General features: G+C 29.2%; 1 protein-coding gene across 1 annotated transcript in view; it reads left to right on the forward strand.

Moving 5' to 3' along the window:
- The first annotated feature begins 6,091 nt into the window (after positions 1 to 6,091).
- Positions 6,092 to 27,852, forward strand: part of LOC122524728 — a 73,355-nt gene continuing 51,594 nt past the window's right edge. The window contains exon 1 of the mRNA XM_043647133.1: positions 6,092 to 6,120. Coding sequence (XP_043503068.1) covers positions 6,101 to 6,120 — 20 coding nt within the window. The 5' untranslated portion in view covers positions 6,092 to 6,100. The remainder of the gene's footprint in view (positions 6,121 to 27,852) is intronic.

Raw genomic sequence — 27,852 nt, forward strand, 5'->3', positions numbered from 1 at the left:
TTGTTAAAATATAATTTCAAATTAAATGAATTAAATTATAGTTAAATAGAAGTAATGCTTGTCCTATGCTAATACTTTTATTATATATATAAATATTTAAGATTATTTTTTAAATTATATATTTTAAATAAAATTTACATATATACACACACACCTACATTTATATCTAAAACCCGTTTTGAAGTATATTATAATACATACTTTGTAAAAATCTTATAAAAATATTAACAATTCATTTCAATCGTCGACGTTTCTCCAACATATTTTTTTGTTAAAATATAATTTCAAATTAAATGAATTAAATTATAATTAAATAAAAGTAATGCTTTCATTATGCTAATACTTCTATTAAATATTCAATAATATTATTCATTTAATTTAAAATTTCTAATTTAAATCGCGCATATATATAAATACGTTTACAAAGTTTACCCTAAATCACGTGAATAAAAATAAAAATAAAAATATAAAAACACCGATATTGCGATTAAGTAAAGAAAGTTAATCGAATCGGGGGTGATTCGTTTGACGAAGATCCCTTATTTTCCCTTTGAAGAAAAGGGATCCGATAAGAGAGTTCGAAGTAGTAATCCCTTCGGCTAGTTGTTCTTCGGCTCGCTTTGACCCTTGCCCGTAAGATTCTTTTTCGTAATAAATTTATTGCTACCAGTTCGTGTTCGATAGTCCAGCCGACTCCCAGTTTCTCTCTTTCTCCCCCCTACCCCCTACCCCTTTCTCACTCACTCACTCACTCACTCACTCACTTACTAACTCTTTCTCCTTCTTCTTTCTCTCAATCTAGATCGGAGTTGGGTGCTTCCTCGCGTCCAAGGAGAGTTTCTTCGAGCATGGGAATCGAACCCGGAACCACCATAGGATCCTTCGATATTTCTTTTTCCTCCCTCTTTTTCCCCTTTTTTTCTTTTCTTCTTCTTCTTCTTCTTCTTCGTTTCTTCCCTCAAATATTTTTCTTTTTTATTTTTTTTGCTTTTTTTTTGTTCACTGGTATAAAAAGAACAAACGGTGAGTCTCGAAACTGCTAAGAAAAAGATAAAGAAGAAGAAGAAGAAAAGGAAGATGCCGCCTCCACGGAAGTTTACTTGATCTACGTAAACACAAACATACATATACACACACACACACACATGCATATATATATATATATATATATATATACATTCAGATAAATTTACTACTACTTTAGGTATAGTACTTCTGACCGCGCTTGCTCGAACGTCAATTTCGTCAATTCCCACTGGGAATATAGATTTTCCCGTTATCCAAGAGCACGGAATATTCGCGGAAGCGACTTCGCCAAACGACGGGTTGCACTTTTGCCGTTTCCCTATGCGTTTTGTCGAGAAGTCCAACTTGAGGAAGTTGTACTCCTCTCGTATCCTCTTCGCGTTTGGTTTAAAACTTTCAAAGAATATTGCGAACGTTTGAAAATTATCCCTGGATCTATTTGAAACATCTTTTATATCGATATCATTTTAACAACTTCGAACAACAAATAAAATTCAAATCCATATTCGTTGATTTATATTAATCGAATTATCATAAATCATTATTAATATTAATGTAATATGTGAAATATATTTTCTAGATCAACGATTTTATATATTATATGAATTTTATCTCCAATTTTTTTAAATTTAATTATTATTTCTTATTTTAATATGCGGATGAGTTGACAAGTTTTGAGTTTAACTTTGTAAGTTCACTTCACTTTTATTTTATTTCTATTTATTTTTCTTTTTATATTTTGCACAATTTTTCAATCCATCCTCGTATTTCATAGACTAATAATGAAATAAGATTTCCAATAAAATTATCTTGAATTATATATACGCAATTGTTTCTAATTCTAATCTAAAATAAAAAAAAAGTACAAAAACAAATAATTAGGTTAATATTAAAAAAGGCAAAAAAAGAAGTATGCAATGACTTGAATACAAGTTAAAGGTAAAAAAAAAATATTATTTACTAATCAATTAGAAAAAAATAAAAACGAAATAAATGAATAAAAATAAAATAGATCGCGCAGATATTTCTTTAATAAATAAATAAAAATAGTGCAGGTGTATATATATATATACGTGTATGCTTGCTTACGTAGATTTAATTGTAAGATGTAACAAATACGAAAGAATACTTTACGCGCGTGTAATTGAAATACTGTGTCGGTGTAATTACCTTATGGCTGCTCATTAGAGAGTTCATTTAATTGCACATTTACGAGAGCACTGGGACGTTCGTATGACACAGTTAATTGCGTCTATGTTTCTCTCTCTCTCTCTCTCTCTTTGTCTCTCTTTTTCTTTCTCATTCCTCCCTGAAATAACTCATATGTGTTTACCACCCCGGTATTACGCCTCTTACAATAAGAGATAACGATATGTTTGCCTTTGAGCCTGATTCGTTTCCGCGATTAGATCAATCATTTACGTGTATGTGTATATGTGTGTATATATATATATATATATATATATATTTTGTGTATATATATATATGCTATATTTATGTATAATATACTCATATGTAGGTTTATATACTATGTCTTAGGACTCGAATGAGATGATATACATATATAATTTGAACGTGAAAATAATATACTCTAAATAAGGTCTCTGGGTAAAATAAATGTATCCACATTTCATATCTTCCAAGTAAAATTATTTCACATATTATCTGGTATACAAATTATATAGATATGAAATAATATTATTTTTTATCTTCATTTAATAATCCATTACGAGAGACACACGTTCACATATGTAACGACCTACTTTTACGAGTTTACAGTTTTTTTTTTTAAATTTAACAGAAACGAATAAGTTAGTAAAAAAAATTTGTTAATACACTTTACGCCATTTGTGTGTTTTCATTATCGTATAAATTATTTTGTTCATCGGAAATGTATGCAACAAATTAGATTTTTATTATAGAGATTACAAATATTTTCTATTGAACTGTTTTTATGAGTGTTTAATAACAAAATAGGGATAATGATAAAAAGAAAGTAAAGGTGAACGGTGAGAGTTGTGAAATAAACAAAAAAATGTGACAACGTGTGTGTGTGTACTCCTCCCTCGTATTCCTTTATTTTCATTGCAAATGTTTAATTAATATCGGGGGACAATAAAAGAGAGAAAAAATGATTAGTAGTCTTTGTGAAGTAAACCAAAAAAGAAAAATGTCAACGACATTCCTCTTCCTCATAATCCTTCATTTTCATCCTAAACACTCAACAATTTTCTTTCAACCAAACTAATACAAAATAATCATATTAATCGGGAGTAAGACATAATCTATGTCACTTTGTTTCCTTTTTTTTCTTTCTAAACGCGTTAAAAGAGAAAAAGGGATGGACGAAGAAGGAAGAAAATAACTGACGAAGAGGGGGGAAGATCGTAAAATAAAATAAAAAAGAAATATGTTCGCGTGTCAGAACACGCATAGTTTCCCATTGTTTCTTTACAGACCAAACGGATTCCTTTGGGTGAGCAAAAGCAGTTCGGTAATTTCCCTGCAGGATGCGAAGGATGCCGTTAGGTGAGTGCGAAGAAGCGGAATCTCGTAGGAAACGTTTTGCGAACAGCGACAGTGTAGTCTTTCTCTCTCTCTTTCTCTATCTCTTTCTTTCTTTATTTCTTTCTCTTTTGAGTAGGATGATACTAGAAAGACAACGACGACAACGACAACAACAACGACGAGGACGAGGACGTAGCAGTGGCGTCAGTAGCCTGAAGAGAAGACAATGGCCCTTTTCCCTTCCTCCCAGGCATTTCTTTCTCTCTCTTTCTCTCTCTCTCTCTCTCTTTCTATTCGCAATCTGTTTCTATCTTTTTCTGTTACTCTCTTTCCTCTTAACTTTCCGCTCTAATGCTCTATGCCGATAGGATCGAGAACATTCATCGTATGAAATAAATGAAATAACGTAAAACGGATTCCACTATTAATCTTCTTTTAATACTAAATATATTATAAATAATTTGTACGTTTCTATTTATATATATCTTTTAATCGGTCAAAATAATAAATTGGTTCTGTAATACATAAGTTGAGTGTTCGAAAAAAAAAGAAACATAAAAAGAAAGAACGCAGATAGTAATCTAATTTATGATAGTTCGGGTTTACAAAAGAAAAAGAACAAAATTGTTTTGATCAGAGATTCGAAAAATCGAATACGGTTATATCAGACTATTTATGATATTTGTTTAAATAATAAATATATAATTGCGAGGGAAGAATTGTAATTTAAACGATAAAATTACAAAAACAAAAGTCATACTTGATATCCGAATCATGTATATTTAAAAATTCGAATAAAAAATATAATAGTATGTAAGTATCAACTATTGATAAAAAAAAAGAAAGAAAAAGGAAAAAATAATGATAAAAAAAGCTAAATGAAAGATAATAAATAAATATATATATATATATAAATGAAAAATAATAAGTAATGTTTTCTGATGCGGCAGCATCCGGCTGCCAATAAAGGAAGAATATATCGGTCTGTTGTATTCCGGTGTAGGAAGGATTGCTATTGGTCAAGGTAAGTAAGCTCAATGTTCCTGCGATTGGTCCTTAGAACGTTTCCCCACTTCCCTTCTTCTCCAAGCGGGAAATTCACTTTTTACCGTGGTTATTACAAAACCGAGTGGAGACTCCTAGAGCATGTCATTACGACGCAGTGCTCCACTCGGTGAGCATCCTCTCGCGGACTTCTACTTTTACCCACCACCACCACCACCACCACCACCACCATCACCACCACCATCATCACCACCATCACCATCACCACCTTCACCATCATCACCATCCTCTTCTTCTTGTTCTTCTTGTTCGTCATAGTGTTCGTCACAGTCACCTCTTTTGCTTTCCTCTACCTCCACCACCCTTTCTACCACCACCCCACCTTTCTACATCCACCTCCACCTCCTCCACTTCACTACTCATCTCTTCCCACCTTTCGCGAACGCCGTGGAAGACGAGCAGCTACGAGCACGAATATCTTAGCGCAGCAGAGAGTGTTTCACGACGATCGGGGAACGTGCACACTCGATCGTTGTTGCTCCACTTTTCCACCACTTTTCTAATCTAACTTAAAGATTAGATCCTAACGTTATTATAACCCTAACATCGGTTCTTTCAATTATTCCTACCATCGAGCTTTGAGGAAAACGATACTTAGAAAGAGAGAGAGAGAGGAAGAGTTAAAAAACAAAATCAGAAAAAGAAGAAGAATAACAACAACAACAACAACAAAAGAAAAAGGATAATGAAGAATACTTTTATCTATTTATACGTGATAGAAGAAGATAGAATATAACAAAAAAAAAATAAAAAATATATAAACGTTCTATTTTACCGTAATATCATCATCACCATCACCGACAACTATAATACTACTTCAAAACTTCTGGAACCCTCCGATACGCGCTAGTGGGCGAAAAGAAGAAAACTAACATAAGTAGAAGAACACTCGGAAGAACGTTGAACAGCAGTATACTACCACACATATATACAAAATAGTATACTAGTATTTGAACACAAAGTAAGATACTAGTATTTTAATACAAGTAGTACTAGTATTATATAGTAAAAGTAGTAATAGTAATAGTAGTAGAAGTAATAATAATAGTAGTAGTAATAGTAACAGTAGTAGTATAACGCAATCGTTCGACTGCAAGGAAAAGTGGTGTGCGGAAACGCATAAGATTCTCAAGTAATACTTTTATATATACGTACATTAACACACACACACACACGCAACGTGCACACACAAGTATACATATATACACATACACGTTGAATACACGTAGTATATACTTGAATAGTATATACCTTTCGTTTTCTACACCGAAGAAGTGTTCTGTGATTCGTGAACGAAACAACCAAGAAAAAAAGAGAGTAAAAGAAACAAAAAGAGAGAGACGAAAAGAAGGAACAAGACGTGTTACATCGAGAACGGAAAGAAGAGATCATCATCTCTCTTTACTGATCAACAAGAACAAGGAAGAAAGAAAAAGAAAGAGAAAGAGAGAGAGAGAGAGAGATTGGAAGAAGAAGCAGGATGATCATCGCTGGAATTAAGATGGACTGGACTATCAGATTGTAAGTGAATAACTATTTCTTATTGATTTTCTATTTTAATTTGATATTATAATAATTTAAATTGGATAATGGTTAACAATTATATAGATTTTATTATAATAACGTTAATGGTTTAGGAGAATTGCATCGTTCTTGTATGCAACTTTTAAGTAGATTCTTACTTTTTCTTTCGTTATAGAAAATTTGATAAATGATTTGTTTATGATTTTTGTCGCTCTAATTTACTGTTATTGGAGTTAATATAATTATTTTCTACTGTATAATCTTTTCGAGAAATGGATCGTATTAAAAATGTTTTAAGATGATTTGAAATTCATTACGAATACGTAATCTTCATTCTTACTTTTGTTTTTTAACGTAAATGTACAAGACGAATGATTTCTTTTTTGTGATTACCATCTTTTTGAATTGCAAATATTATTATTATTATTTTTTAGTTAAAATAAATAATTAGAACAAACGTAATCGTGTTTTAGAATGAATGAAAAAATACGTAATATCTATACTTATTTGTCTACAAACAAAAACGTAAAAGATAAAAATGATCTCGAAAAACGATTGGTTATTTTTTATTTTTAAATATTATGTATTTTTTTTTTTTCGTAAAAAAATAATAACGTGGGTGAACTATAATAATCATCTTACTTAATAATCGTTTGGATAAATCGATCGATCAGGGAGAATGAGAGGAGAGATTGAGAAGATACTCTGGAATTTATCAAAAATACGTAATCTCCATTAAAAGCAAATGCATCTAACCATGAAACTCGTGTATCTCGTTAATCTATTATCCGGTTAAAGAGAGCTATTCGATCTTCCCTTCATTCGAAGACTACGTTTATACATACATACATACACACGTGGTTATATTGACCATGTATGTATGTTATACGGATTACATGGAAAATGATTTTAATTCTTTTTCTTTTGGTAAAGATAAGAATCATATCGAGTTGATAGGATCTTCCTGTTAGAAAATTGTACGAGGGAAGTTGTATGTTTTATCTTGACTTGGTGAAATTTTCACTTTTTCTTATTTCATTTCATTCATCCTCTCACTTACTATTTATTTCTACTTATTTCTATCCCAGATATATATCCATTACTGTGAATAATTATAAACTCAATATCATATTTTAACAATTTTTCATAATATAAAAAAACAAATCTTGTGTTTGTGCTATTTAAATAATTTTTATACTTCTTTAAATGAAATTAATTTTTTGTCAAATAATTTTTATATATATTGTTTCACTTAATATTATATTTATTAATTGTTTTTTAATTTCGATTATATATTTTTGTAATAATTTTAATTTAAAATCAAATAAACTTACAGAAACAACTGAAATACTTTCCTTTAGTCAAAAACTGTATTAATTTATATAATATTATTATTAATTACAAATTAATGATTCATTCATCTTTTCATTTATAAATTTCCTTTTCTTACTTCAATTATATTTCTTTGAACGATTTTATAATCTTATTTACGGTAGTTTTTCTTTTTTTTTTTAAATAAGAATAGAATGTGAAATACACTGACTATAATTCTGTCAATCAATTTTTTTCTTTCTTTTTTTTTTTAATAATTTTCTAATTCCTCGAAACAAAACTTGTGTACCGTTCGAATAGAGGAAAAATAAATACTGGCAAGTTCGTTCCTCATCGTGTTGGACGTTAGATCCGAAGAAAAGGACAATCGTTACCGCATACCTGCCTACCTGGCATCGGCAACGGGCCGATGATGCCGTTACGATAGATTTCTCTCATCTGTTCAGAGAGTTACCTTTCCGAAGCTAGCAGCCTTTCCTTCATCAGGCATCGATTACGCGAAACTCGAAGAAGGTTTGCGCGAGCGAGGGCGTTGCCAATCCCAGATTATTCGCGTACTTGCGTTATTATTATAGCTGGATGTATTATTGCCTCTTGTTGGAACGTTAACTAACGAGAGAAAAAAAAAGAGAGAGAGAGAAAGAGAGAGAGAGAGATAGAGATAGAACGTGCAAAAACGATCAAGAATTTAAACAAAAATTTTATATATAAAGAAGAAAAAGAAAAAGAAATATGGAAAGAGGAAAGGAAGAGAAATCACGCGTGGGCGTGATGAACGTTTTTACGAGATTAATCTTTAAGTATAATTATTTTAATTTCTGATCTCTTACTTGGGATCTATCTATCCTCTCTTCTTTGTATTATTATATATTGTATTATATGTAATTTGTTGTATATTAAAATTAATTTTATCTCTTATGACTATCTTGGAAATGTTATATATATATTTTTGTTTTGTTTTCTTCGTTAGAGTACGTTTAGAGTGAATCTTCTTTGTGTATTAAGATTAATTTTCATCTAGAGATAAATATCTTTATTTATTTGTATTTATTATATTTTTTATTTTCTACTTATATGATAAAATGGGTACATCGAAGATTTCTAATTATCGAAATTAATTCTTAGAAAAGAATGTTTATCGTAGATCGAATTGAATGGAAAAATTCTTTGATAAATATCTCGATTATTTCTATACATTTACACGGATAAAATATTTCATTGCATTCACATATCATAGTATTCAAATATTTCTCGATCTTTGTAATATAAATACGAATGATGAATCGAAAATTCCTCGATCTTCTTAAAAATTTAATTTCATTGAGAATTTATTAATTGCTATGCTTCGAGTGTATCGTTAGAATCTTTCTTATCTCAAATTTAATCATTATAAAAATATTCTTAATCATGCGAACAAACATTTGAAGAATTTCTAAAGAAATAGTTGTAAAAACATGGTCAATGAATTGATGATCATTTGGAGAGAGAGAGAGAGAGAGAGAGAGAGAGAAAGGAAGAAATAATCGTTTGCATTATAAGAGGATGAAAGGATCTATAGATCTATGGATCTATAGATGTATCGATCGGGAGAGTGGTGACGTTGGCCTTGATCCTTGGTGCGTTGCAGATCGGATCTTTCACCGCGATCACGTACTATCCTATCGGCGACCAATCAAACGGGACATTAACCACAGTGCACTCGGGGTAGAATCTTACACTGTTTTGCGTACGGTCTTTGCATGTGTCCTTCTTTTCCATGTACTTTTCTACGTGCAATTTACTTTTTTTTGGGGTTTTTTTCCTTTTTTTTTGGTTTTTTTCTTTTTTTTTTTTACGATTTACTCCTTCCGTAAGGAATATAAAATATTTTTCGATATTTTTCTTCTTAAATTATTTAGAAAAAACTAATAACTAACGTGTACCTACTATCTACAAACAATAGATAATAATTTTCACGAATTATTTAAAACAATTACAAATGAATGTACGTGTGACTTATAAATTGTTTGAAAAAAAAATAACGAATACATTCCATTGTTCATAAGGTAGATAATAATTTTCACGAATTGTGGCTTTCATTGAATATGTGGGTGTATATATGTATGCCAATTAATTTCATGATCATGAGTGAATATATGTAACACGAATGCTTTTACAAATTTTAAATCTAATAAAAAACAAAAAAATAGAATGATTTGTTAAAAATAATTCTATTTTTTTCAAAGTATTCACTTAAAAAAAAACGATTCCTAAAGGTTCTTGAAATTTACTATTCATTGACACAATGTGTGCGATGTAAGCTAAATTTGCATACGCAACATATTCATCGTGCATGCGTCGAACGGTCTGATTAAAATAAATAGAAATACACGTGTGCGTAAATGATCAATGATTGATAAAAAATTAGAATAGAAGTTATTTGATTTTAACAGCTAGGAATATATTGTCCCTTTTAAAGAGAATGGAAGGAAAAGAGAAAGAGAGAAAGAGAGAGAGAGAGAGAGATAGTAAATGAAATGAAGAGATACGAGTATGAGAATTGGTAACACACACAAACATAAATATTATGTGGATGCATTGTACATAAATCTATACACGTAAAGGTTGTAATGAAATTTCATGAGAGTTGTTATGTCTTTTCTCTCTCTCTCTCTCTCTCTCTCTCTTTCTTTTTCATACTCTTTCTCTGTTCTAAGTTTATTCGAGTGTGCACGCGTTTGAAGATATACGTACCTCGAGATGACAGGATCGGAAGGTAAGACCATAGAACGAGCTTAGAAGAGACGAGCCGAGCACCGATCGTGTGTGGTTAATTTACAGCTAGTTCCTACAGCTCACATCATCTAACCATCTCTCTTTCTCTCTTTCCCTCCGTGTAGGCATCCTTCGGGCATTTTCTTTTCTATTTCATTGATATATCGTGTCCACGTATTTATCCATTTACGTAGGTAGTTTGGTATTTCGTTGGCTAATAAATAATTTCATAAATTGTACTAATTTATATTTAAAGTACGTCAAATGATATAAACTACATTGAACGATCGTATTTTTAATTTAAAAATTAATTCCAAATCTTTTCGGACTATTTTATATATCGAATTTAATAAAATTATTGTTATTTTTTGTTTTTTTTTTAATTAGAAAATATTTCGAGTATTTTATATTTAAACGCGAATAAAAATGATTTTATTATTTATTTTGAAAAATGTTTAATATTTTATATTCAAATAATCAATACTAGTATTTCTATTTTTATAACTTTTATATTAAAATTTTTTAGGTTTCACATCGGTCGATCTAAGGGTATAATAAAATTTGTAAAAAAAAAAAACAGAAAGAAAAACCATAGCAACTCGTGCGTATCCACATATGTGGTATAAAAAAGAGATAAAAAACAAAAGGGGAAAACTAAATTGTGCTAAAAGTTAATAAAAAGATAATTAGCTCGGTGGTTAATCGTAACATCTCATAGAAACGAATTATCTGACAGATGAAAAAAAAAATTAAAAAGAAATAAATTAAAACAAAACTTTGACATCGTTCTGTTAATAACGGAAATAATTAAAGCGATCGAGTTACGTGATGTTCGCTTTTAAACGTCGCCTCTTATTCTCTCATGCTTCTTATTGAGCTTTTAGCCAGTAAATTTAACGGCTAAAATGGGGGATAGGAATTTAAGAATCTTCTTCCGGATGATAAATAGAAGAAGATTATGATAAGATGAAGATGATTATTATGAAGGAGGATAGAAGATAGAAATAGAAAATTTATTTTAGTTAGGTTACACCAATAGTAGTGGTTGGTAATATGTACGAGTATTACTACAACTAGTTATAGTAATAGTAATATGATAGTAGTAGTGGTTTGGTTGTAATAGCAATAGTATTAGTGATGTAGTAGTAGCGTAAATATTGTAATCGTAGTAATAATGTAAGGATAATATTAATATATTTGCAATAATGTTTGAGTAATAGTAGTAGTAATAAAAGTATTGTAATAGTAATAGTAGTAGAAGTGTTAATAGTAGTAGAAGCAGAAGTAATGTATTAGTAGTGGTAGAAGTATTAATGGTAGTAGAAAACAGAAATAATGTAGTAGTAAAAGTAGAAGTATTGATGTTAGTCATAATAGTAGAAGTAATGTTATTAGTAGTAATAGAATTCTGTTTGTGTGTTTTGATGGGGGGAAAAAAGGAAACATGAAATTGAAACGAATGACACAAGAATGGGATGTCGTTGATTTTACGAGGACCAACTATCGATACCGTAAATCTCAATTATTATCTAACTTCAGACATCTTTTTATCGTTCTTTCCCTTTCTTTTTCTTTCCATCTTAGACTTCTGAGAAGTAATAAACACCTACGAGGATGAGCGGAGTCGTTCGTGTGCATTAATTTCAATCGAGAGTCAGGATGCTCTTGTTTCACTTTACAGGGAACACAATTAAAAGTTTATGATTTAAACCATGAGATATAGATCGCTATTTGCTCGTCAATCTCAACTTTTGTTAATTCCATCTTTCGTTATTTTTATTTTCTATGATATACTCAATCTTTCCTCTTCGTTAAGATTTGCAATTAGTAATTTTCTTTGTGTGTATATGAGTGTGTTTGTGTATTAGATAGTTACACATACATTTGTTTATACAGACATGAAGTTTTAATGGTGCCGTAGATCAATTCTTTTGTATTTTCTTCCCTTTTTTGGAATAAACAATTCCACGAGGGTAGAATTGATTACTGAATTAAGATTAAATAAAAATTATTTTATAATTAATTAATAAATTATGCCAAGTTATACAGTTAGCTATTTTCAATGATCTGACAAATGATATTTGACTGAATTTAGTTTAAGGATTTTATTAAAAAGAAAAAAGAAAATGATTCAAATAAAATTTTATGATAAAAATATATAATTTTCAAAAAATTATATAATAATAATATAAATATTGAATTAATTAATTGAATATGAAAAGTAGAATTAATCATCTTGTCATTTTCTTTAAAAAAAAAAAATATATAAATTCATATACGATTAAAGCCATATTTTTATTGATATTATTAAATGTTTAACATTTATTGGTTCACAAAAATTCAAGCCACAAGAATGAAAATTTCGAATTAACGAGAAAAAAAAGAATGAGAGAAATAAAGAAAGAAAGAAAGGGAAGAAAAGTAAAAAAAGATAAGACGAGGGGGTCATCTTCATCTTCATCTTCGTCTTCGTCCCGGCGTCACGCGACGTGCTTCGCGATGCGTGAAATTCGTGGAAAAATCTTTCAACTGCTTCGTGATGCTGCTTTCGTTTTCTCTCGACGCTTCTTATTTTTCTTTTTTTTTTCTTCTCCTTTTTCTCTAGATATTTCTTCTTTTATCCTCAACTCGCGATTCCACTAGCGTTCCAACCGATTACAGAGAAAGACACGGCAATACTTTTTCTAACGCAGCCATGTTTCTTTATTATTTTTCTTTTAACTGCCCCTTTTCCAATAATAGAAAAAAAATTTCGATCAAATTGAATGGTTACGCCGTTTTTTTGAGAAAATCTTTGGTATTCTGACATGTTTGTTGTTCTTCTTATAAATCTTCGATTAAAAAACAAAGAAAAAAAGAAAGGTTAAACATAAACGAGCGTGTTAACAAGAATTCGGATACAACCGTGTAATTTTTTTTCAATTTTTACATATGTTTTTCAAATATATTTTATTTTCAATATTAAATATATATTTATTTTTTTTTACCAAACAAAAATAAAAAGAATTGAACGATTAAAAAAAAAACATTTTGTCAATCAATGATCTCAAAAACATTACTTTTTGACATGTATAAGGTTCGTGGGAGAATAAACAGAATTTTAAAAATACAAATTTACGTAGAAAAATATAAAATACAAAAATAAAATTCTATATTGGTATTTTTTTGTATAAGAACGCGAAATAGAGCATTTGAAATAATATTCTGAGAACGTATACCGATTATTCGATCCCTTTATCGAATAATTTACATAGAATCGATCCTAATTGTAAGATTAGGGGTAGTACGAGGTCGTGTATCGCATTTTGTATGCTTGACATGATGCAAAACTAATGTAAAAAGCACCTATCAAAAGTAAAGATAATTTTTGATAAAAGTAACTGCAAGTTAAAGTCGATATAATAACTATGTCTAATAATAAATTTATATTATGAAGATTGAAGGTTTTGTACCCCTACTGGTCTCCATTTTTCAATATTTTCAATTTCAAAGTCAACTTTTCCTTTCTCTTCCTCGGCTTCCTCCAAGCGTTCAAAATTTTTCTAAAAACGTAGAAAGAGAAAGAGAGAGAGAGAGAGAATACATTTAAACGTCGTTGGGCCACCCGTAAGTTATTGAAAATTGTTGGTTATTCAGAATTTTTCTTACCTCGAGAGAATTTCAATAACCTTCGATACGTTAAACGTATGTATTTATATGTATATATCTTTATGTGTGTATGTGTATGCACGTGTTTGATGTATAACGTTAGACCAGTGTTTCCCAATCTTTTATTGTATCATTTCACATTTCATTTCATTATAAAAATTTAGAATAATTTATTAATATGTATTTTAAACAACAAAAAAAAAACAACTCGTAGAACTGTTGTTTTATAATTTTTCTAAAGTAACCCAAATCTATTAAAATTTTATTTATTTAATCAATATTTTGTAATATTTTTGATATACATTAATATTTTATTATAAATATTGATTATTTATTGTGTAATATTGATAATTTATTGTAATTATTGATCATACACAGTATTTAACTGGTATTAACAATTTATTTATTATAAATACCGATTATCTATTTAATATATTAACAATTATTTTGATGAATTAGTGTACTACTGATTGTTAACAGTATACGCCCCAATTTATTTTGTAATTACTGACTATTTATTTAAATAACTGATCAAAAAATCATTAAAAATACTAATATAATAAATATTACGATTAAATATATGAAATTATCCCCCTCCCCCATGCGTTCTTACAATGTATGTTGGGAAACACTGCGTTAGAGGAACCTCAAGCGACATTATTAACATATCGTAGGATGAACTCTGGAATATCTTTCGCATAATCGTCCTTGGGCTATTCGATGCATTAAAATTTATCAGCTGGCGATAATAAATGGTTGCTTACCTTACTGAATCTTTTCAAAAATCATCTCTCTCTCTTTCTCTCTTCCTATTTTTTTTTTATTTCTATCTTCTTTATTCTCTCGTTATATTCATAGCACTTCGTGCTATGAAATAACATGATAGTTTAGTCTTTGAACGATCGAATATCAATCGATATCACCATAACACGATCCACTTCACTATTCTCAAACCCCATGTACACGTAAATAAATACTTGTACAGGATGTCCCAAAAGTTACTAGATCAAATAAAATCATTCTTTTACATATTAAAAATACACATTTATTCTATTATAACCGGCAAATATATATTTTTTTGAAATGATTTTTAATTATTATAGCTTCGTTGATTATATTCTTCAAATGACTACCATTTCCTTCTTGACAGTGGCAAGCTTTATTTAAAGTATGCTCCATCACCTTTCGTAATGGTCTAGAAACTTTTAGGTCACCGTGTAGAAAAATTCACTAATACGATAACATCGACAACTTCCACTCGAACAATTCGTTCATTGTTTCATAAATACATACCGCAAATTATATACATGCCTGCTGCATCTATAGATTTACATCGATATTTCTTTACAGTACGTATAAGAATATTACAAGAAATCGTTCAGGTTTCTTAAACTGCATATCACTCGATGTAATCCGATCGATATAATAAAATTAACAACATTTTAAATCTATTACTTCGTAGTAAATAAACTACAACAACGCATCAATTCTGCTTCCTACTGCATGATCATCAAATTGATCTAATAATTTGTAATAGTACAATTAAAATCAACAAATTTACTGATCCAACTATATCAATTGATTTCAAAAATTACAAAATATATATACAGTAATATAATCAAATACAGGAAAATTCTTTTCTATAAAATTTATCAACTTCTTGAAATATTTCATATAAATCTAATGTTTTACACTCGAAAGAGGAAATAATCAGGTTTATGTTGTACCTGTACACAAGACACAAAAAAGGATTAAAAAAGAGGAACATTAGATGGTTAGATGATGGACGTGAGCGTTATTAGTATGTAAGTAAAGGTATCTCAACTTAAGATGAGGAAGAAGTATCGAGATATCAACTTTGAAAGAAAAGTTATGGAATATGGCTGGGTATTACTGTCACGCACCATCTTTTCTTTCTCTTTCTCTCTCTCTTTCTCTCTCACTCTTATATTCTCTCGACACGTCGGTTTGCATCTTGTACGCGATATGTCGTTGCCAAAGCAACGATCTAACACGAGTGTATACCTTCTTCTTCTCTTTCTTCTTCTTCTTCTTCTTCTTCTTCTTTCTTCTTCTAATTCCAATTCTAATTCATTTCTTTTTAATCTCGTAGAAACGCCACTTACCTGTTCTGCCTATCTTACGGTGTATTATATTGGTTCCGGTATAATATAATAACTCAATAAGAAATCCTAGTAGCATGCTTATATCCAAAAACAAACGAAACAAAGAATTAAAATAAAATAACAAAGATAAGAATAAAGATGAAAAGAGAAAGAGATCATTCAATAAGAAATTTCAGTTGTTTGCTTATATACCCCAAAAAACGAGAATAGAATAATAATAAAAATAAAGATAAAAGTATAATATAAAGATATAGAAAGAGAATGAAATAATTCAATAAGAAGATATTAACTGTTTGGTTATATCCACAAAAACGAAAAAAAAGGATAAAATTAAAAATGAAGATAAAGAAATAAAGATAGAAAGAGAAAGAAAGTGTATCGTAATTTTCGTCTTCATCCTATTTTTTAAAATAACATTTTATTCGTAATAGCAAAAAAAAAGAGGGAGAGAGATGAAATGATCTTGTAAAACGCTTCATTGCTATCACGCGTGATTTTACGCAAATTAATTGCATTAATTACATTTTGATTCCCCTAAAGAACTATACATCTACATGGGTATACTATTTCTATATCTTTCATCGTACGATACATTTACACGTATATATATATATATGTATGTATGTGTACGAGTTATGCCCGTTATCTTGCAACCATAAAGTGTAAGAATATTATACGAGCTATAGGGGAGAAATTTTATCGAGTATGTTTTATCACGTTGGTTTTAATCTTTTCGTTAGATAAACATTTCTATTTGTAGAGTTTATTCGTCTAGAATCGTAATTCTTTCTTTTTTTTTATTTTCTAAGATGGTTGGTCTATCCACAAGGTGAGACATTTTTGAGGTTATACTTCTTTTGGCGCGTTTAAGAAAATGTGATGAGAGTGAAATTTTTACGAGCGACATGGTAAAAATCGACACCATGAAGTTTGTCGGTATTTATGATGCGCGGCAAAGCGATTTTAAATTTACGGCATGAAGTCGTCTTTTTTCTCTTCTTCTTCTTTTTCTTTCCTCAAGCTGGTCACCCATCCAAGTACTAAATTGTACTCAGCGCTGCTTGACTTAAATGATCGAGCGGAAATTAATGCTGTCACCGCGCCATGGCCATTGACGCATAAATTAATTCGATAATTTATATATATAATATATTTAATATATTATATTTAATATAATATATATTATTATAATTTAATATAATATAATATATTTAATTTATATAATAATTCTCCTTTATATTTAGTGCGGACTGATATCTATATTTTGATATTTTTTTTTTGAAGTTATTTTTTTGAAGTTATTTTTGAAGTTATAGAGGTTATATTCGTTTTGGCACGCCAAAGAAGTATAACTGCCCTCCAAACTCGAAAGGGGCAGAGTAAGGAATAAATAAATAAAGAAGTATAACTTTTTACGTGCGTACATAAGTACACACACTCGTTTTTTTTTTATTTAACAAATATACATATATATATATATATATATATATATGAAGTTATTATAACGATTAAATGCGTTAGAATTGTAAGAGGAAAAAAATAAAGGAAGGGTAATATTTTTTGTGAATTTCCAAAATCATTTACTTAATACTCAAGTCACGAACTTTGAAGAGACATGGAAGAGACGGATTAGAAGGTTCAACTAACCATTACAAGTTATATACGGGGGCCATGTGCCGTTAAATCCTGACAAGTGACAAAATACAGGAGGTACCATTCGCTATCGTGATGAAACGTTAAGGGGATTAGTCTACGAGTTGTAATTCCGAATAGTTTAACTCTAGTCTTTTATTTATATGTATGTATATATATATGTATGTATATATTTTATTTATATGTATGTAGTCTTTTATATACATATATGTGTGTGTACATAAATTTTTAATGATAAAGGTTCACTATCAAAAATATATGTATGTACTTATTTACATAAGTATAATATTATACTTATGCATTTAAATATGCTGTTACTTTATCTTTAAGGAAGATCGCTAAATGATCTCGTTCCCACGAATGTTCTTGTCAACCTCGGACAAACTTTATTTGGCGGTAAACGTTGTTATTCGAGAAAATAAGTAGTATCAGTTGAATCATTAATTCACGGTCATTTTAATTTAATATTACAATGAAATCTATTTATTAAATCATGGATACTTTTTTTTTAATAATAAAAATAATTAAACGTGCGTTGCAATTCGTTTAAATAAAAAGAAAAAAAAAACAAAAATTAGATAATTTCTATGAAATTAATTGCAAACAATTCATCTATTGTTGAAAAACGTTTTCGTTTTTACTTTTCTTTTTCTTTTTTTTATTTTATCTTTTTCTTTTTCTTTTTCTACAAACCCCATCGTTATTAGTCACGCTCTAGAAAATATTCGAAGGTGAAGAATCTCAAATTTCTTTCGAAACACGATCCTCACGTAATAATAATTTTCATAATTTCAAGTTTCGAATGATGAGTTGATGACTTATTAGAGTCTAAAAAGAAAATAAAAGACTACCGTGATCATAACCACGCGATCACGCTATCATTACCACGAAATTATTTATCTGAAAGTTAAATAAAAATAATAATAATAATAATAATAATCGTGTTGGATGTTCGATCAGTTTAATCGAAAATGTCAATGCTTGAGGATGACTGATGAAAGAAAATAAACTCTGAAGTTGATGATGTCACGCGAAAGCGAATTCCTACTACTATAAATTACTTATTAAAAATAAAATAAAACTTTTAGTAAATAAAAATTGCAATTAGATTTCCGACCATATCAACTAATGCCTTTAATTATGTTCGGTATTTTGTTATTTGACGTCATGCAAATGCATTCTTCCCTTTTTTTTTGTATTTATACATACCTATATAAAAATGTGATCTAATTATTCTATTATATAATGTGATCTATTATTATTTTATCTATTAAAAAAATGTGATCCAATTATTCTATTATATAATGTAATCTATTATTATTATTTTATCTATTAAAAAAATGTGATCCAATTATTCTGTTATATAATGTAATCTATTATTATTATTTTATCTATTAAAAAAAATGTGATCCAATTATTCTATTATATAATGCGATCTATTATTATTATTTTATCTATTAAAAAAAAAAACTAATTGTAAATCTGAAAATACTAAATTCTCTTACATAAAAATAATATAAAAATAAAAATAAAATTAAAAATTAAAAAATGGTAAAAAAAAACGTAGCAGAGAGTGTAAGAACGACCTTAACCTCTTTCGTGGGATAGCCCAAGGCAAGATATTTCCGTCTGGCGTACTTTCGTCCTGTCTACCAAAGAACAATCGATCTTTTTTACTCTACGTGTTGTCTCGGGAACGTAAGGAGGAGTAGACCAGTGGAAAGGACAATGACATTGACTGTTGTCGTTGTCTTCGTCGTGACCATGACTCGACTATGCTGCAATTACTATCGAGTTGCCTTTGCTCAGCCAGTCATCCTCTTCCTTCTCCTCCTCCTCTTCCAACTCCTCCTTATCATCCTTTATCCTTTATCCTTCATCCTTCATCCTTTTTCATCGTCCACTTCTGTTAATCCTTTTTTTATGTCATATCTCGACGCTTCGAGCGACGAATTACCGTCGTACACACAAACACATAAATATATGGATACATACATATATACATATATATGTATATGTTAAAATGTTACGGGTTTATAAGTGTATGTATATGCTTATACATAGTACAGTGTCGAAGTAAAATAAAGAGGAGAGAAAGCTATCTCTCGAGATGACGCTTAAGTAGAGGCGGATACGTTTGACCTTCAAAGTGGCGCTGACCTTCGCCAAGAGATTTCCCCCTTCCAATGGAAATGAAGTTATCTTTTACGATGTGCTTAACGGTTCTTTTCTTTATTTATAGGTACACTTTTTTATTTTGTCAAATTTTTCCTTTATTCCATCCTCCAAGAGAAGACGAAGATATAACGTTTATATTTTCTTCGATTTTTACATGGAAAATAAAAAAAAAAAATATAATTTTGTCACGAAAAGTGTGGACATTATTTTTTGGTGAAAAATATTTAAAATAAAATGTAAATGATATAAATGTAGATAGAATAAGATTTAAATCTTAAGTTTAGTACTCAATGATATGTCGAACGTTTTCCTTATTTATAGGTAAATTATTTTATTTCGTTGAAGTTTTATTTTATTCTGTTCTCCAAGAGAAAACGAAGATAACATTTATATTTTCTTTGGTTTTTTTTTTTTTCACAAGAAATAAAAAAAATAATTTTGTCATGAATAATATGGACATTATTTTTGGTAAAAATATTTCAAATACAATTTGAATGATACAAATGAAGATTGAATGATCCTTTCGGTTTGTTTGTTTCTCTTTTTAGTGAAGTAGAATAACATTTACATATTCTTAAGTTGAGTACTCAACGATATGACGAGCATATTCGACGAGAATTGATGCTAAGCCTTTGAGTTTACTTCAGTTCCTCTTTCGTTATTATGCAACCGTGTAAAACGTTCAAGATTAAGTCGGCAAATCTCGAAATTGTCGCTCCGAGCTAAAGTCATTTTAGTTGAAGAGTCGTTAACGTTTAAGCATATATCTTTCTCCTTCTCAACGAATACGTCCACGTCTGGTATAGTCATTTTTAAATACTACTCAATTACGTATCGACATGTTCATCTTGAAAATCATCTTAAGCGATTACGTATTAAACAAAAATAAATTAAAATCAAATATATAAATAAATATGTATACATTAAAGTATAATTTTAATTAGCGTTTAATGATTTGATATTAAAAAATTTATATAACAAAATATTATAATAAATATGTATTTGGTTGCAATTAATTATGCGAGTTGAATAAAACTATTTTTAATTGCTAGAATATTTGGGTTCGTTTTAAAAATAATCTCTTTTGCAATTAAATAATAAAAAAATATATATATAAAACAAAATATATTAATTATAATCGAAATTTAATCTTTTATAATTGGAAAATTTATTAAAACAAAAAAACGTGATCTTAACAGCAGATTTACGAATATTTTGTTCGTTATTTTTAAAAGATTTACAAACATTGTTTAGAATGAAGGGATTAGTAGAGGAGAAGGAATTAATATTTACGTATATCTCATTAGGACATTAAAAGACAACATACGTTTTTAAAAAAATAATATTTAAGTTTTATATACGTATAGTAAACAAATTTGAAATGAGTTAAATTGATTTTCATCGGTCCGTAAATCTAGTGAAGTAATAATAATGCTAAGTATTAAAGATTTTTTTCAACGTAACAATTTTTAAATCCAACAATTTTTAATCAATAATACATCATTATGAAGATAATTTAACACGCAATAAAAATAAAAATAAAAATCGCAATAACTATGAAATCTTTGAAAATAATCTAACGAACAAAAGTACGTGAAAGATCTCGTATTTAAAAGTAAGTACTATACAGTGAGTTTAAATCACGTTAATTAAATACCTGCTACGGAAGTGATAGAACTCGATTCTCAGGAGGATCTCGCGAGATTAACTTTACGAGGATTCCTTCGCGACTGTTCACGATGGTTACTTCTATATATCTTTTTCTTCCTCTCTTATTCGTATAATAACAATGGCTGCGACCTCTGAGGAATGTTTAAAGGATGGTTAGAGGAGAATCGAAAACAACGACGTTCTTACTTGCAATACATTCAAACCGCACGCGTATCCACCGTAACACACACACACACTTACACACACAAACATCATACGCACATAAATAAATTCGAATGAAAAATATGATGTAATAAATAATTCCACGTAAACCTAAATATATGTTTCAGAAATTTAATATATAAATAATGGATAATATTATAGTTAATACAAATAATTAAAAAAAAAAATAGAATGAAAGAGAGAGAGAGAGAGAGAGAATAAATTTTCAAAGTATTTCTCTCCCGCGTGTTTAGAAATCGTTTCGTTCGGGGGATTCATTGGGCCCCATAAAATATTATTCGAGTACGAAAAGGGGTAGGAATGAAAAAAAAAAAAGAAAAATAAAAATAAAAAGAAGAAGAAGCTTCTCTTCCGTTATCCTTTCTCTCTTTCTTCGTTCCTAGCCGATCGTTAAATCGACGAACCTGACTTTTACGACGGCTTGAATTTCTTCCGAGACCGGAAGACTTCTCTCTCTCTCTCTCTCTCTCTCTTTTGTGTGTATGTGTGTGTGTGTGTTGTGTGTGCGTGTAAGAAAGAAAGATAGATATATCTGCGTAGAAATCCTCTTCTCTTTTGAGAGACGCCCTTTTACGACACTCACAGTTCCTTTTCCTTACCCCACCCATCCTCTTAGAACCCCACTGGTTCATCCTTCCTCAGAACCAACCCAAGGACTACCAGGATACGATCGTTAAATGCACGAACGATCGATGATAGTTCTCGCCATTTACTATGAGATCTAGCTCACCGACAAGATAGCTTTATTTCTTTTAGCTTTTGTTGTATTTTTGCTGGTTTTTTTTTTTTTTTCATTCTCTCTTCCCTTCTTTTTCTCTTCTTTTCTTTTCTTTCCCTTGTCCTTTTTTTCTTTTTTCTTTTTCAATTACCATTGTTCGTCCGTCCTTATTGTTCGTTCTTTATTAGATCGATCGTTTATCGAAGATTTATTGGTTATATCGTTGTCTGTTAATTTCGTGAGATTTATCGATGCTCTTAAAATATAATAATTGAAATGTTTCTCAACTCTTTTTTACTGTGCATTTATTCTATTCAAAGAAAACTTATGGTTATTGGCAGACATGTTTTTGTTTTTTCTTTTCTTTTTCGTAATAAAATTTTATTTAAATACAAGAACGATCATCATAATTGTTCAATATATAAATTAGTTCTTTTGTGGAATATATTTAAAAGAAAATCGAATAAAAAATAACGAATATATTATATAATATATTTTTTACGCATTGTCCAACTATTGTAATTGATCAAATTTAGAGAAAATCAATGATATTATAGATGTGCATAAAATGTTCAGCTACAAAATCGATTTCTGGTAAGAAATTTTCATACGTTAAAATATAATTTCTAGAAAAGATAATTGATCTTAATTATTTAATGTCAAATATTTTTCAACGTAATAAACGTATAGAAATGAGATCAATTTTTCATTTAGTAGAATTAAATTTTTACGAAATAACTATTAATCGAAATTAATTTGAGTAAAGTATTTAGTTTACGTCAAACATTGATTTGGTGTGAATTGAATAAAATAATGAAATAAAAACGTGTCTATTGTCAAATCCTTATAAATACGAGTAAAAAAGTGATCTTATTAAAAATAAATGAGAAAATTTAACGGAGATGATTCTGAATGAAAATAATCTTAGCATATCCTTGAAAGAGTTTTGATGATACTTCGGTATTTATACGTAATCGCTTAATTGCTAGTTCGATAATAGTCTCAGGAGTATCAAAAGGAATCGAAAGAAACTACTACCGCTTTTACGTCGATATTAGAGGTGATTTCCGACTTGTGTTCCTCTTCCTTCAAAAGAAAGGAATCTGCCACGCATGCACACACATATACACATATGTATACGAAGTATCCGCATCCGTATCCACATTTACAAACATTCATACGTGTGTACGTAGAGAGAATTGTAAGATCTTTCAAATCTCTACGTGGTAGTAAACAGAGAAAGATGCTCGTAAAATATTACAAGAAAGAAATAGAAAGAGAAAAGTTAAATCGAAGTATCTAACAATTTAGTCTTTAAAATGTTTGACAATAATTGTAGGCATTTTTTTCATATCATTAGTTTGATCATTTAACAATAATTATTATATAAGAATAATAATAATAGATAAAGATAAAAATAAAAGTAAAATCAAAATAGCTAACAATTAAGATTTATCTTTAAAATGTTTCACGATAATTGTAAGAATTTGTTCATGTTATTAATTGGATCATTTAACAATAATTATTTTAACAATAATAATAATAAATAAAGATAAAAATAAAAGTAAGATCACAAACTAGCCAACAATTGAAACTTGTCTTGCAAATAATTGTAGGAAATTTTCCATGCCATGATCATGAGCATGATCAACTAACCATAATTATTAATAATAACAATAGAGATAGAAATGGAAATAAAAGTAACATAATCAAATATGTTAACAATTGAAATTTGTCTTTAAAATATTGGACGATAATAATTCGTTAAGAATTTTTCCAAGTTACGAGCTTGATCATCTAACAATAATTATAATAATAATAGTAATATAAAATAGTCAAGAAAGAGAGACAGAGATAGAGATAGAAGATAGAACAAAGTGGTCTCATATCTATGTAAGTAATCGTTCGTTCGTTCATTCGTTCAAGAGGAAAACGGTATTGCATGGTATTAGACGAGTAATAACAAGTATATAACCATGTCCTACTCTCGATACTTTAGTTTATACTTTTCTTCATTTTCCACTATACACCTTCTCTTGAAATTATAGTCTATTTCTTTTTTTTCTTGTTTTTTTTTTCTTTCTGTTATTCGTTTTCTTCTTCGTAATACCGTTTAAACTTGACGACGTCTTTAAAAGCACAATATATATACACATACATACATACATGCATACACACGTAACTACGTACTTACTTATTTACTGTAATTTGAATAGGCTGAGTTTAATTGCGCTTGCTTGCCCGTTCGTTCATTCGTTCGTTCGTTCGTTCGTTTCTTAGTTCCCAGATAGTATTCTTGTATAATCATGTAAACGAGCACGTCGAACTTACAACGATCATCATTTACATACGATCTTCTTTTTCTATCCCTTCGTCGTCATTTTCTTGACTATTCGAGTGAATTAACTAGATTCCTTTTCAACTTGTTTACTCAGTTACATATTTACTTAATCATCCAAACGCGTTAATATTTAGTTTATAGAATCGATAATTCTACAATATTGATAATTTACAAAATATCGGTAAAAATTGATTACTAAATATTTTTGACAAAATAAAATGTTAAAATAAAATATAATGAAATAAAATAAAATATGAGATATCGTGTGTACAATGAAAACAAAAATATATATTATTATTTCCATCATTTATTTAAATCAAAAATATCACAATTATTTATTTAGATATACTAACAATTCAGATATCATTTATTTGGTGAACCTAACAATCGGTAAAGATCGAAGTAAAAATTATTGCTGTATTCTTAATATTATTTTCTTTCATTCTCTTTTTTTTTCTCTCTCTCTCTCTCTCTCTTGTTGTTACGAGTCTCGCACATTAACCTTAACGGTTCGTTTCTTCTTTCTTTAAGAATAAGCGAAGAGAGGAAAGAGGAAGGAACACTCTCTCTCAGTGTTGGGGCCATTCCTTTACCAAGCACAGAAAACCCTCTCACTTTCGTATTTGCATACCGGACAATATTTTTTCTTTCTTCTAACGCATACGTCCATTACACGTTTCCATTGTATCTTACAACCACACGATAAAACTAATCTATTGTAAATGAACTTAAAATTCCGACATATAAGTTCTCAACTAAGAATAATTAATATGTAAATCAATAAATTCATATGCAGATATGCATATAAAAATAAATATTACACATATACGTAGAGATAATATGTGATAGGATAATTTGTTAATGTTTTTATTAGGTGTAGAACTTAATTCGGTGACTCTATGCGTATCCATAAATACAATAATATGTGATATATGATTATACAATAAAAATATGTTAATATAATTATTAAGTGTAGAAATTAATTCGGTATTTTTTTTTTTTTATAATAAATTTAATATTCATTTATTTGTGTAGCACAGATTTCATTTCTACACATACTAAGTAGAATTCTATATTACTATTACTATTGGTAATAGTATTCTACATTTATAATAATTGAACATTTAATAGAAAATTAGAAATGATGAATTGCAATTTTTTGTCCTCTCTGTCTTTAATAATTTAATAAAAATTACATATTATATTTTTCTATACGAGTGTATCTGTCCATATACATTTAATTTGATATAATAGTGAAGACGTGCCAGTAGAAGTTAGGTGAATTCATCTCGAACGGTTAATACACGATAATCGTGAGTCCGTTTTTAAAAAAGAAACAGTATGAAAAGAAAGAGAGAGAGAGAGATAGAGAAAGGTATACTAGACATAGACCGTTCTCAATATAGAATGATCCACGATCTATGAACACGTACATGTGTATGTATATATCTATCATAAAATGAACGGAGATGATGAACAGCTGTTGGGTTTGCTCGCGACTCACAAGGTCGCTCCGTTACCTCGAGATTTCGAGGTCGTCCACGTCCTCGTCCCAGAAACTTAGGGATAAGGGGATTTACGTACGGTACATATGTACAATATTACATACACTATCAACCAAAAGTATGCTGATATCTTTCAAAATAGATTATACCGATTTAATTGAATTATCTTTGTAGACAGTTTTCGTATGGGATTTCAAACTTTTGCTTGATAGTGTACATACACGTTCTCTATGTTTTACATAAGTGAATAATATAAGTAGTACACATTGGAAAGATTTTTTTGTGAAAAAAGGAAAAATAGCAAAGCAAAAGTAACTTTATCTAATATTTTTTCAATAATTTTTGTCCCCATTCTCAATCGTCACTACTTAATGGTATTCATTCGTCGTTGTTGTTGACGTTGTTGTTGTTGACGTTGTTGTTGTTGTTGTTGTTGTTGTTGTTGTTGTTATTATTATTGTAAAATTCGATTTATCCCGTAAGGATTATAATCTCGAATAATTTATTTACGACCGGGAGAATGTAGGTCTACTTGCTTTATGCCGAGACGAAACGATAACGACCGTTCGATGTTGTTCATTAATCATTCGATTCAGCAACCGTTCGTTATTGAATAGTACTTTTTGGAATTGTTACGATGTTTTAGATTAGTGCTTTTCATCGTTGGGGTTTAATGTAAGTTGCCTTTTTCAGTTTTCTATTGATGGTTTGTTAAATTATAGGATTTACACAATTTTTTATACATTTTTATTACAAAATTATGAAATTATCTGTAATTAGTATTTTTATCTATATAAGAAATATTCCCATGTAAATTGTCTTCTTCTTACATGAATCTTTTTTATGAATAACTTCATTCACACATCTTCATTCCAATACCAAATCTTTAAATATTGCAAATTATTCAAAATCCTATATTAAATACTAAAGGTACCATGACCGGTCAAATAACCGCGTCCTGTTATTTGTAAAGATGTGGTAATTTGCTAAAAAATTCGATGAAAACGCATAAAATGTACATTATTCATTTCTAAATAAAAGAAGGTATACTGTTCACTATCCAATTGGCTAAAATCTCATTCTATATATGAGAATAAGTTTTTTGACCGCTCACATTAGAAATTGGTATACGTAAAGTGTCGATAGATTTAGTATTAACGAAACTCAAAATTCAAATGTAGCAAGATATTCAAAATACCTATATAAACAAAATGAAAAATTCAAATCTTGCAAAATATTCAAAATCCTGTATTCGCAAAACGCAGAATTTAATTTATTATTCAATCTCACGAAGTAAGAGAATAGTAAATGAAATGAAATAATAGATAACAAAAAGAGAGAAAGGGAAAGAAAAAATAATAAGATAAGTAAAAGAGATTAAAAATTAGTATAAACGGCATTGTCGAATGTCCCTCTCGTTATCCTCTTTCTCTCCTCGTCATCTTCTTTTCTTTCAGCGGAAGTCTAGTCGGTGGTTAACCGAGCGTGCCGTCGACCTTACGATTCTAACCGATCCGTTATCATCTAGTCAGATCGTGCCGTTGGTTTAGAGTTGTAAGAAATCCTCCAAATGATAGTATG

This window comes from Polistes fuscatus, unplaced genomic scaffold, assembly GCF_010416935.1.
Source record: "Polistes fuscatus isolate 324 unplaced genomic scaffold, CU_Pfus_HIC Scaffold8, whole genome shotgun sequence".
NCBI classification, from domain to species: Eukaryota; Metazoa; Arthropoda; class Insecta; order Hymenoptera; family Vespidae; genus Polistes; species Polistes fuscatus.